A 14,313-nucleotide genomic window follows, 5' to 3' on the forward strand; every position below is an offset into this window, starting at 1 on the left:
ATCTTAGCTGTAGAGGGCAGTGTCACTGGCCCTCATATGTGGGATCTGAACCAGGGCCCTCTGGCATCCCAAGCCAGTTCTTAACCATCGCACCATTCAGCCGGCCCAGAAAGTTCAATTTTAAATGAGGTGCATGTGGTAGGCCTCACTGAGGAAGTGGTATTTGGGCAAAGACAGCAGGAAGACAAGAAAGAGCCAAGTGGACAGGTGTGGAGAAAGTAATCCTGGCAAAGGAACTTGAGATGAGAGTCTACCTGAGGTGGTTGAAGGAGAGTGAGGAGGCCAATGTGACTGGGAGGCGAGGTACTGAAAATAATATGACATGAATTCAGGGAGGTAAAGATGGATGTGTGGGGAGGGTCAGGAGGGAGTGGGATGGAGTCCTCCGGTGATGGAAAGGGGAATGGCAGAGACATCTGTAGGACCTTGTGAGCCATTCTATGGGCTTTAAGTTTTATTCTCAGTGACATGAGATCCCTTATTGGAGGGTTTTGAGCAGAGTAGTGAAGTGATTTTTCTTATGGTTAATGTACTGAAAATAGAATGTCGGGGGTAAAGGTAGAAGCAGAGGGAGCCCATTTAGGAGGGTAATCCAGGCAAGAGCTAATGGGAGCTTGAAGCTCGAACCAGGGTGTTAACAACGAAGGTGGTGAAAATGGTCATATACTGGGTATATTTTGATGGTAGAGCCAAGAATTTCCTCTATGGGTTCTAAGACCAAGAGAGGAATCAAGGTTTTAGCCTGAGCAATGATGTCATCACCTGATATGGGGAAGACAGTAAGTAGAGCAGATTTGGGGGTAGGGATCAAGAGTTAGGTTTTGGAAATGTTGAAATGAAGATACCTATTTTTGTCTTAAAAATAAGATATGGGATGTCAAGAAGGCAATTGAATGAGTGAATCTGGAATTCAAGGAAGAAGTCTGGACTGCAGATATGTATTTGGGAGTGATCAGTATATTGATGCTATTTAAAGCTGTGAGGTTGAATGAGATCACCAAGGGAGTGAATGTGATTAGAGAAGATAGGAAGCCCTGGAGCCCACCAAAGTTGGGTGCTCAGGGAGATGAGAAAGGACCATCAAAGAAGACTGAGAAGCAATGGCTGGTGGCACAGGGAAGAAACCTGGGAGTTTAGGGCATCCTAGAGCCAAGTGAAGACAGTATTTCAAGCAGGGAGTGACAAAACATACCAAAGTCTCTCAAGTAAGATGGGTTGTAACAAATGACCACTGGATACAGTAATGTGGAGATCATTGGTGAATTCAATAAATGCAGTTTCTGTGGAGTGGGACTTGTGTAAGCCTGAATGGAGTGGCTTTAACAAAATGTAAGAAGAAAGGAATTCGAGACAGTGAAAATATAGTTTTGCTCTAAAAGGGGTTAGAGTAATCAAGCAGCAACTAAAGCATTAAGAGAGTTCAAGATACAATAAATAACAGCTTGTTTGTAGAAATGAGAGAGAGAGAGAGAGAGAGAGAGAGAGAGAGAGAGAGAGAGAGAGAGAGAAATTGATTGAGAAACAGTGTAGGAGACAAACAATTCCCTAAGCCTGCTATGTGATAGGATTATATGCTTTGCTCTCTCCACTCTTTTTTTTTCTTTGTGGAAATAAGAGATTTTTTTAGGTTTTCAGAACAGATTGTACTGTTTGGACTGCTTATTCTCACGAGAACCTCTAAAGGCTATTTTATCTTCTTTGAGTAAAGTTTACATTCCACACTTTTGATTTCCTTTGGAAATGTTCAGAAATTAACATTTGGAGGAAATACTCTAGGAAATTTATCTTCAACATTACAGTATAAAGATCTGTTTGATGTGGGGTTGTGTATGTGTGAGTGCGAGCGTGCAAACTTCTGAAGTGTTGGAATTTAAACTCTTACTTTATTTCAGCATCACATCTGGAAGTTCAGAGTCAGATACACAACAAAGAAACAAAATATCGGTAAGAAATAAGGTTTGTATGAATTACTTTTTGGAAAAAAGCATTGTAGTTAATGAAATTGTAAATTGAATTAATATTTAGATTTTCCTAATATGTTTCATTTTCACATCTTACTAAGAAAAGATTATAAAAATAAAACATAGAATGGTCTTTCTCAAGTTGAATGAGATAAAATGGGCAGAATACCAACTAAAGGATGCTATCGGGCGGCAGGGAAATTCGGTGTGGTGTGGCCTTTTCCCATTTTTAATCAAACCTACACTGCTCTTTGTGACCCTACTATATTGTAAACGTCTTGGGTTACTTCAGAGCATTTTCTCGTGAGGAAATCCTGAAATTCAGATATGATACAGATTGGGTCAATCACATTATTTGGTTTATTCAGACTTGAGTTTAAATCACAGTTGATTCCAGGTATTTCCAATTCATGCTCTTTAAAGTCAGCTGATGACACACCTAGCTCTGACCCTTGAAGTTTTCCCTCTTCCATGAGCTCTGCTGATTATGAGGGTGGTTGCTGAAGGTTAGAGTGACTGTAGCAATTTCTTAAAACACGACAATAATGAAGTTTGCCATTTCGATGGACTCTTCCTTCCACGAACATTTTCTCTGTAGCGTGTGATGTTGTTTGATAGTATTGTATCCACATTAGAACTTCTTTCACGCCCTGGGACAGCTGGGTTTTCTGCCTGAGCCTCGTCTAGTCCCTCTGTGTATTACTGATAAGTGTTGAAGCTAGGTGATTGCTACATGAGGACTCATTATACTAGTTCTTCACCTTTATGGAAGTTTGGAAATTTCCCTTCAAAAAGAAAAAACAAGGTATCTGTACACTCTGGATTCAGTTTTAGTAAAGATTCCCTAGATTCCACCCATAGGTAGGCATTTCTGACAAGCACTTTCAGCTCTAATGGAAAGGCAGTGTGGCATAAAAGAGTGATCACAGGACTAGGAATTAGGCCCAAATGTTCAATCTCCGAGCTGTGTTAAACTCCCTGAGCCTATTTTGCACCCATAGGATGAGGATGATAATTTAATAGTCTGTAGGCCTTCTTCAGAGATACTGCAGTTTTTGTTCCAGACCACCACGATAAAGCAAATATTGCAATAAAGTGAGTCGCATGATTGTTTTTGTTTGCTAGTGTGTATAAAAGTTGTGCTTCCACTATACTGGAATTTATTAAGTGTGTAATAGCAATATGTCTAAAAAAAAGGGTGCATAGTGTACCTTAACTTAAAAATACTTCATTGCTAAAAATGCTATCATCTGAGCTTTCAGTGAGTTGTAATCTTTTTTGCTGGTGGAGGGTTTTGCCTTGATGTTGATGGCTGCTGACTGATTTGGTGGTGGCTGTGGCAATTTCTTAAAATAAGACAGCAAGGAAGTTTGCCATATTGATTGACTCTTCATTTCAGGAGAATTTCCCTGTAGCATGCAATGCTGTTTGATAGCATTTTACCCTCAGTAGAACTTTTTTCATAATTGGCGTCAATATTCACATGCCCTCTTGCTGCTTTATTAACTAAATTTATGTAATATTCTAAATCCTTGTTGTCATTTCTATAATCTTCATTCATTTTAAGAAACCACTTTCATCGCTAATCCATAAGAAGACATTTCTCACCCGTTAAAGTTTTACTATGAGATTGCAGCAATTCAGTCGCATCTTCAGTCTCCACTCCTACTTCTCTTGCTATTCCCACCACATCCGTAGTTACTTCCTCCACTGAAGTCTTGAAACCCTCAAAGACATCCATGACGGTCAGAATCAACTTCCTTCCAAAGTCCTGTTAATGTTCATATTTTGACCTCTTCCTGTGAATCACGAATGCCCTTAATGGCGTCTAGAATGGTGACTTCTTTCTGCAAGGTTTTGAATTTACTTTGCCCAGATCCACCAGAAAAATCATTATCTGTGGCAGCTGTAGCCTTACAGAATGTATTTCTTAAATGATAAGACTTGAAAGTGGAAATTGCTCCTGGATCGATGGGCTGCAGAATGGGTGTTATGTTAGCAGGCATTAAACATTGATCTCCTTGTGCATCTCCATCAGAGCTCCTGGGTGACCAGGTGCATTGTCAATGAGCAGTCAGTAATATTTTGAAAGGGATCTTTTTTTTATGAGCAGTTGGTCTCAACAGTGGGCTTAAAATATTCAGTAAACCATGTTGCAAACAGATGTGCTGTCATCCAGGCTTTGTTGTTCCATTTAGAGAACACAGGCAAAGTAGATGTAGCATAATTCTTAAGGGCCCTAGGAGTTTTGGAATGGTAAATGAGCACTGGCTTCAACTTAGAGTCACTAGCTGCATTACCCTTTAGCAAGAGAGTCAGCCTGTTCTTTGAAGCTTTGAAGACAGGCATTTGCTTCTCCTCTCTAGCTGTGAAAGTCCTAGGTGGCACCTTCTTTCAATATAAGATGGTTTCATCCACATTGAAAGTCTGTTGTTTAGTGTAGTGACCTTTGTTAACTACCTTAGCTACATTTGGATAACTTACTGCAGCTTTTAAATCAGGATTTGCTGCTTCACCTTCCACTATTTTTTTTTTAGTTGAGCAATCCTGCCACCTGTTGGCAGCTCAGCGGCTGCTCAGCTTGGGCTGGGAATCGAACCACTGTTGCTCAGAGCTCAAACTCTTGAGTGAGCTCTTAACCAACTGAGCCACTCAGCCGGCCCTTCACCTTCCACTTTTATGTTATGGAGACATAAACCTCATGAACCAACCTCTCCTAGTGTCAAACTTGTCTTCTGCAATTTCCTCACCACTCAGTTTTCATAGAATTGACAAGAGTTAAGGCCTTGCTCTGGATCAGGCTTTGGTTTAAGGGAATGTTGTGGCTGCTTTAGTCTTCTGTCCAGACACTGAAACTTTCTCCATATCAGCAATAAGGCTGTTTCACTGTCTTATGATTCATGTGTTCACTGGAGTAGCACTTTTCATTTCCCTCAAGAACTTTCCCTTTGCATTCACAACTTGGCTAACTGTTTGGTGCAAGAGGCCTAGCTTTGCCCCTATTGCAGCTTTTGACACGCCTTCCTCACTTGCGTTCATCATTTCTAGCTTTGGATTTAAAGTGAGAGACATGTGATTTACTTCTGCTTAAACACTTAGCCATTGTAGGGTTAATTAATTGGCCTAATTTTTATATTGTTGTGTCTCAGGGAATAGGGAGTCCAGAGGGGATGGAGAGATGGGGGAATAGCTGGAAGGTGGAACAGTCAGAGCACCCACAACATTTATTAAATTTACTGTCTTATAAGGGCTCTGTTCATGGCGCCTTAAAACAATTACAATAGTAACATCAAAAATCACTGATCACACAGATCACCATAAAAAAAATAATGGAAAAGTTTGCAATATTGTGAGGATTACCAAAACATGACACAGAGTGAGCAGAGGATGTTAGAAAAATGGCACTGATAGACTTATTTGACACAGGGTTGCCACAAACCTGCACCTGGTAAAAAATGCAATATCTGCAAAGTGAGAGAAAGCTAAGTACAATATAATGAGGTATGCCTCTATTTCCAATAAGATGTTTGGGATGTGAAAATTGTTGGTAAAGTACCTACAAGTGCACAGGAGTATAGTTATTGGAAATCTAGAGCATTCCAATGGGCTCCCCTGGGGTCCCAGGGAAACTTGCTCTTTGAATTCTGCTTCTTTCCATATTCAGTGGGTCTGCTCTACCATTCCCATCCCATCCCAGCATTACCAGCTCAGAATAACTGATCTAGTGAGATGCATATCCAGAACTTCACTTCTGCACAATTATTTTTGTGCATAAAAGGTTAACATCTCTTTTCTAAGTACAGTTCATTTAATCTGACTCCAGACAGACTGTTCACATCTCTCAAATCCATAGTAATTTTCAGGAGAGTGTTTGGAGGAGAAATATAAGTCAATTTAGATGAGCAGAACACGACTTTAATTAAAAATTTGTTCTCTAACTCTAGTGTTAGTTTAAGCTTATATTGCTTTTATTTTTCAGTTAGCAAAAGAAAACCTAACAGTGAGTTTTTATTTTATACGGTAGAACTATTTATGATTCTGTTGCTCCAAGAAAGGGTATCCTTCCCTGGTGCTATATGAAAACATTTTATGTTTGGTTAGACCCTTGGGTTAGCTGTTAACGTGGAGACTTTGGGAAATGAGAGACTTCCGCTAGCCAGCCTGTGTTTACAGCCCTTTCCTCTAACTGTGCTAATCAGCTAGCACCCCAGAGGGAACCCTCTTACTGAAAAAGAGCAGGTGCCAATTACCACATTTAGGAGTTCTGCTGAGGGCTCCCAATTAGCTTCCTGGAGTTTAGCATCTAACTCCTTTCAATTTACGTTTAACAGCATTGGGAGCCCTGGGACTGGAAGCAACTGGTTCTGCTTTAGTTACTATATTTTTACATTTCTAAAAGAATAAATTTAGCTGGAGGAGGTGAGGGTTAGAGATCTCAAGGCCATAGGGTTCCCACAACTGGTGCCGGCTCCTCCCTACACAATCCCCTTCAAATCTTGGAACTCATAGAACCATTGTCATGCAGCAGAGCCTATCCTGCTCTGTACCACGAGGAAGCAAATTGCAGGTGGATCTCAGATGCCCTTTTTAAATAATAGCTAGCTTGGGCAGAGAAGATCGAGATGAAGGGTGAAATCTGTTCAATTCTGTGAAGAAGTCTTGACCACCCAAGTGGAATGGAACACGGTCTGCGTTTGTGGCAACACAACCTGGAGGTGAACCCCTATTTTCCTTGGCCACACTGGTTTCTGAATACTCTTTTAGCTTTTGGACTCTCCTGGTACACTGTGCATTCTGATGAGGACTGGCCTTTATTCCTCTCTGTGTCCATGGAACAAAGTTTCTGATACTAAAACGGTACTCAACAGCTCGTTTGAAATACAACAATTGGACTGGGCTCCATGCATAGCACTAGGTAACTGACAGATGCCATGGGTCTGAATTCTTAGAGCAACAGATAGGGGTGGTTTCTAGAATCATCACTCTTCTACTGATACTTTTCTTCTAATTATTAGTAACACGTAAGAAATTCAGATTCAGGGAGGATGAGGGAGAGGCCAGCTGCTGAGTCATCAATGAAAATGTGTTCGCTACATAGTAGGAACACCTGGGATAATCCAGTGAGAGTTAGTTTATTTATAGCCTCATCTCAGGTCCCAGGTTGTCCCTATTTATCTGGCCTTATTCCTTTGGGCCTATTGGAGGGTTACAATGTTATTTCAACTGTTGCCTTTGCTCCATTTTAACATCCTCTGACAGAGAACAGCTAGTGCATATAAATCATCTAATCTGAAACTGTTTAGGAAATAAAAATTCTATTGCAAGGAGGCTTGGCCTGCACCAGATACCTGGCTCGGGATTTCTCCCCCTGAACTATTCCTGAGAACTGTGACACAGAAATAAACAATGGAAAACATATGTTGCCATCGGTTATGTGGACTGGCACATACAAAAGTGAGGATGTGGGTATGAATTCATTAATGCTAGAATACTTCACTCGTTATGCAAAACTAAGCTTATTATAAAACCTCATTAAGTCATGTAGTTTTCAAGTTGTAATTTGGTGATGACTTCCTTAAAGAATAATTATTTTAAGTGCCAAAGATATGAAAGCACTTCTTAAATTTTTAATTTGTAAGTCAAATTCATAGCACACTATATAGGAAGTCAGCTTTACAAAACAACCTTGAAGTTGTTAGAAGATTTATATTTGATAAACTGGGGAAGGCAACAATGCCTTAAATAGGGTCAGCTTGTATAAATTCTGTTCTTTTTTTAGTACTTGGTATGATACACTATTATTTTTGCAGGAAGCATATATATGATAACATTTCTGATATTTCTAAATTTTAACATTCTAAAATGGATTTTAAGAGATTCCTCCTGATGACCAAACTTTCAAATCAATAGTGAATCAGTTCCTACATCACTTGTGCTTTCAATGAACATTTCAAGTGATTTACAAGAGACATTCCTCTTTATTCTTAAAATGAGATCAGTATAAAACTGTATCTCTATACATATTTAAATATAAAGATTTGTTGCTTCTCTAGGAAATAGGTTATTTATTATTATTATTATTATTATTATTATTATTATTTTATTTTTTATTTTTTTCCACTCTAATAGGTGACAAATATCCTAAAACTTTTTGCTTTGGCCCTTCCTTCCTCCCTTCCTTTCTTCCTTTCTTCCTTCTTTCCTTCTTTCTTTCTCTTTCCTTCCTTCCTTCTCGCTTACTCTCTCTCCCCTGCCTCTCTTTTACTGAAGTATTTACTGACAATTTAAAGTGTATAAGTTGATGAGTTTTGACATATGTATACACATGTGAAACCATTACCACAGTCAAGATAATGAAACTCCATCATGCCCAGAAGATTCTCATGCTCCTTTGTAACCCCTCTCACCCACTGCTCCCCATTTGCCTATATGCCATTTCCAAGGAAGCTCTGATCCGCTTCATGTCACTACATATTATTGCATTTCCTTGAGTTTTACATAAACAGTCATATAGTATGTACCCCTTTTTCTGGTTTTCACTCAGCAAAATTATTTTGAGATTCACGTTTTAGTGTATATATATCATTCATTTTTATTGCTGACTAGTAGTTCATTGTACTGAATGCAATTGGCTCATCCCTTCATTTGTTGACTGACATTTAGATTATTTCCAGTTTTTGACTCTTACAAATTAAGCTGCTGTAAACATTCATGGACAAGTCTTTGTATGGACATATGCTTTCTTTTCCCTTGGGTAAATATCTAAGAGTGAAATGGTTGAATCATGTGATAGGTAAATATTTAACTTTCTTAAAAATGATCAGAATTCCAAAGTGGTGGTATCATCAGCAGCATTTGAAAGTTTTAGTTTATTCACATTCTCTCCAACCCTGATAGGTCAGCCTTTTAAATTTTAGCCATTCTCGTAAGGATAGTAGCATCTCATTGTGGTTTTAATTTGAATTTCCTCAATAATTAGTGGTGTTGAATACCTCTCCATGTGTTTATTTGCCATCCTTATATCTTATTTGGTGAATTTATCTATTGAAACCCTTTGTCCATTTTTAAGCTGTGTTGTTTGTTTCTTATTATTGGGTTTTGAGAGTTCTTTATATATTCTAGATACAAGTACATTTTCAGATATGTGTTTTACAAGTATTTTCTTCAGTCTGTGGCTAGTATTTTCATTCTCTTTACAGTGTCTTTAGAAGAGCAGAAGTTATTAATTTTGATGAAGACTAATTTATCAATTTGTATTTTCGTGATCATGATTTTGGTTTCTCACCTAAATATCTTAGCCCAAGGTCACAAATATTGTCTTCTAGAAATTTTATAGTTTTAGGTTTTCTATTTTGATCTATTATTTATTTTGAGTTAATTTTGCTTATGATGACTCACAGCTGAGTCTTTCTCCAGGAATTTTTCCTCAGCTGAAGGAGCTACATTGTCCAAAAGTCATCCCTCTTCATGGAATCAGCCTGCATCCAATGACTGATTGACACAGAGCCTCAAGACCTTCCTTTGAGCAAAGGCAATTCTGCAGGGCCAGCCCAGCCCTGGAACTCCCCATGAAATTGGCTGAGGGCACTGCTGCATTTCTGCTTCTCTCCTTATTTTATAGATGTTGCTCCCAAGAGCCATCTCCAATAAGCACTTCTGAGGCCAAATCTCTCAGAGTCTATTTCCAATCTACCCTAACTTAATAGGATCACAAAATCAGAATAAGCCTAACCTAATGAATGAGGTTTTGTGATTGGAAATTCTTAACAAATGGAAAACAGCCATTGTGCTGTCACTTGAAGGCAAGACGAAAGATAGAAATAAAAATTGTCATTGTAACTTTGATAGCGCTTCAGAGAAATCTTTCTTAATATAAGTAAGAGATTTAATGAATATTTTTTGCAAACTTTAAGGAAGTAAAATATTTCACTTAATAAAGCATGGTAATGTTCATTTATTCAATCTAAAAAAATTGGCTTTTCCCCACAAAGAACACAAATAGTATGGAAATCGAATCTTTACTTCTAGAAACATCTGCTAGTTCTCTAGATAGTATCTAACATAGCTCTATCTGAGTGAGTCATGTGATTTCCCCAGATGTTGGGATATAAAATGTTAGTTGGAGTTTCTACCCATTGTTCAACCTCTCATATAGCTAATTTCATGTTGAAATCTTACAATAAATAAGGGTTTGATCCATATCATGCTCCCCTGCCCCAATCCCCACCCTTCAAAGCTCACTTAATTTAAATTATGTAGCCTATATTCTATACAGAAACAACTTAAACAAATATTTCAGGTCAAGCAGTGCATAGAAAGGTGGTAGTGATGGTATTATTGTAATTGGTGAGAAATACATTTTTTTCTCTAGCTATCATCAAGAAAGATCAAAACCTTAATTTCAATTTAATTTGATTATCATTAAAATTTTTGAGTGTTATTAGTTGAAATTGGCTAATGGCTTATCTTAGTATTTTATTTATCTGAAAAATTTATTTTTCTTCACAATATCCATCCAAGGTGGGAGGCAGAAAGTCTGTATTTGTCGTGGTTACTAAGGGACTCTCTGGATGGAAGCTTCACCTGGGAATGCACTTCTGCAGCCCAGGCAGGCAGCAATGAAAGGAGAATCAAACTGCATACCCAGTGCTCCACCCAGAAGGTACACACACCACTTCTGCTGTATTTCAAAGAAGCCACATGCCAAAATCAACTTTAAGGATTGGGGAAGTGACATCTTATCATGTGCCTAGGAGGATTTTCAAATATATATTGGTGGACAAAATTGCAGCAATATAAATCCAGATATAAAAAAAAAAGAAGTTGGGCCGGCCGAGTGGCGCGTTGGTTAAGAACTGGCTTGGGATGCCAGAGGGCCCCGGTTTGGATCCCACATATGAGGGCCAGTGACACTACCCTCTACAAAAATAATAATAATAATAATAATAATAATAATAATAATAATAATAATAATAAAAAGAAGAAAGGAATTCAACCTAAGACAAGAAAGGAAGTGTCATAGATAGACATAAAATAAAGGAAAACATTAGCTTCAGAATTTCTCATTTAATAAAAGCTCTATTTAACTGGAGAACAGAGGCCATAAAAAAGATCTTAGCACTTTAAAATGAGGTTGGCCAAAGCACTAGGAAATGTCTTTTAGAAAATGATCCTTCACAAGCAACTGGGCAAGATGGCCTAATTTGCTTTTATCTTCTATAATAGAGTACATGTATAAGAAAAAAAGGGCCCTGTTTTTACATGCAAATGTGTTCCTTTATATTTTTTAAATGTCAACAGGCAAAATTTAGAAAACATGTGACACTGAAACAGATTGTTTACAGATAGGATGTTTTTCAGAATTTCCCCAAGAGGCACCAGTGATGCAAAGGACCTCTATAAACTGAAGCACTTTAATGTCTACAAATTTGTTTCATCAAATGCCCATGACATTTTTAATCCATTTGGTTCCTTCAAATGGCAAAAAATTCCAAACAACAGGCATTATTTGGGGAAAGCATGCTAATTTGTGCTGTGTAGTGCTGACACATTTTGTTTTTGTTTTTCTGTGAAGGTGAAAATGTTGAGAAGTTCGCACATTTAAAAGGAAGTTGTGAGATGCAAAAATGGGGCAGAAGTTATATATATATTTGAATTCAAGGGTTACTCTGAATTAATATTCTGGATAAACTCAAGCTTCACATACAATTTTCTCATCTTCTGAAACCTCAATGTTTAGATCAGAGGGAAGACAGGTCAAGGGGGAAGTGTGTTTTGGGGCCATCTAATCAATCAATATGACTTTGAAAGCACACTTCAATTGCTGTGGTATGAAGAAAAATACTTTCCAAACCTTCAAAGTTTCCTTGAGAGAAGATATCCTCCAAAGAGCTAGGACAATTATTCAACCTAGCCTTTCCCAAAGGAGTCAGTTTCCCTCTGGGAGGTACTCTTTGGATGCTTGGAGAGAAGCTGGAAGAGAGTGGGGATGACCTGGGAGTGAGATGCACAGGATGCAGACTCTCAGGATAAAGCTTCGCCTCTGGCCGCCCTCAGTCTCATCAGGCAGATGGGCTTACTTTGTTCCGATAGTTTTCTTAAACTGAAATTTGCTGCTGGGAATAACAACCCCAGATCATCATGTCAATAGCTGAGATGTTTGTGTTAGATCAGGTATCAGAATCAATCAGTTATTTCAAAATACACCTAATAATTTGAATTAATATGATATGTTATCTGTTCTGAATGAGGTTCAGAAAAATCGAGCATTTCTCCAAGCTTTGGTCAGAGTTTGCTTCTTCAAAACGACTCTCTCCTCAAAGTTATGCATTAATGCACAAAGATGAAAAGATAACTTAATCCCTGAAGATTCTATACCTCATAAGAAAACTTACCATTTACCACTTTTTCAACTTGTTTAAGAAGGCTTTGTAATACTCAAAATAAGGAATAGAAAATATTTGTAACATTTATTACAACATAATATCCTTAATATAGTAAGGATATAAATCAATGAGGAAAAGATTAGCCCTTAAATAGAAGATGGACAAAGGACACAAATTACAATTTACAAAAGAAGACATAAATATCCAGTAAGATGTCGAAATTCAATGAAAGGCAAAGAGATAGAAAACATTTTCTAACTTATATGTAATATTGACCTGTAATTTTGACAGCTATAAAAAGTATTGAAAATGCCATTATAGGCAAATGTGTCAGAAAGCTATGATTCTCATATAGTGTTAGTGAGAATGTTAATTCTGGAGTTGTCATCTTAAATATCAGGTATAATGTACACTGTTTAAAATCTAGTAGTTGTTTTTTCATCTATATTAAGAAAATAAAAAATAAGTTCACAAAGATGCATAAATATGGTTATTACAAGATAATCCAATAGTAGGGAAAACCACATGTACACATAGTAAAACTTATTGTGGCCATTAAAAATTATGGTAATTTTTAAAGTTAAAAATCATGGAGGGCTGGCCGAGTGGCTCAGTTGGTTAACAGCAGGAGCTCTGAGCAACAGGTCACTGGTTTGATTCCCACATGGGCTGGTGAGCTGCGCCCGAGCTGAGCTGCCAACAGATGGCAGGGTGCCTTAGCTGGTGAGAGCACGTGCTCCTAACCACAAGGTTTCTGGTCCAACTCCCGCATGGGATGGTGGGCTTCACCACCTGCAACTAAGATTGAACACAGCACCTTGAGCTGAGCGGCCCTGAGCTGCCTATGGGCGGTCAGATGGCAACTGGACTTGGAGCTGAGCTAGCTGCACCCTTCACAACTAAGATTGAAGGACAACGACTTGGCTGTTCCCCTTCCCCAATTCTCCAAAACTGTTCCCCTTCCCCAATTCCCCAATAAAATATTTTTTTTAAATTATGGAAAATGACATATATCATCATTCAAATACATTGGGTTGTCGGAAAAGTTATGTTGCATTTTTGCAATGAAAAACATAGAAAAAACATGTCATGACTTTTCCCACAACCCAATAGATAATACCTATGACATTAATTGAAAATGAGCATCATTTAACCATATAGAACCATGTACAGTATGAATAAATGTTTTGGTTTTTTATGTTATACATCTTATAGGCACACACACGCAATTAGATGGTAATGCTCCAAATATGGTGTGTTAGTCAGCTGGGCAGCCCTAACAAAACACCACAGACTGGGTGACTTACACAACAGACATTTATTTCTCACAGTTCTGAAGTCAGAGATTAGGGTGCCAGCATGGTTGGGTCCTCACTTGCAGATGGCTGCCTTGTGGCTATATTTTCACATGGTGGGGGTTGGGGGATGAGAGAAAGAAAGGGAGGGAGGGAGAGAGGGAGAGAGAGAGCAGGTGACAGAGGGAATGAGTCTCTGGTTTTTTTGGAAAAGGACACTAATCCCATCATAAGGAACCCATCCCGATGACCTTATCTAAACTTAATCACCTCCCAGAGACCCCATCTCCTAATACTATCACTTTGGAAGTTGAGGCTTCAACTTATGAATTTGAGGTGGCAGGGGACAGAAACATTCAGTCCATAGCATGTGGCAATCTCTGAGTGCTAGGGCTGTGGTAGATTTTCACTGTCATTTTTATACCTTTTATATTGTCTGAATTTTGGGGACATAATACATAGTAATTCCATGGCACAGAGATGATGCTCAATACATGTCTTTTCCCCTTACCCCTCCCTCATCCTTATAATATTGAAGTTCCCTTATTTAAAGATCTCCCCTCCTTTTCTCAACTTTTATCATATTACGAGTTCCTGAAAAATAGGAAATTTGATTAATTCATCTTTATCCTCCAGAGTTTAGCTCTGGCACTCAATAAATATGTGAATGAT

General features: G+C 38.3%; 1 protein-coding gene across 1 annotated transcript in view; it reads left to right on the top strand.

The window, feature by feature from the left end:
• CCDC192 (coiled-coil domain containing 192) overlaps positions 1-14,313 on the top strand; it is a 223,253-nt gene that overhangs the window by 3,588 nt on the left and 205,352 nt on the right. The window contains 1 exon segment of the mRNA XM_019635319.1: positions 1,893-1,944. Coding sequence (XP_019490864.1) covers positions 1,893-1,944 — 52 coding nt within the window.

This window comes from Hipposideros armiger, unplaced genomic scaffold (assembly GCF_001890085.2).
Source record: "Hipposideros armiger isolate ML-2016 unplaced genomic scaffold, ASM189008v1 scaffold_21, whole genome shotgun sequence".
In the NCBI taxonomy this organism is placed as follows: Eukaryota; Metazoa; Chordata; class Mammalia; order Chiroptera; family Hipposideridae; genus Hipposideros; species Hipposideros armiger.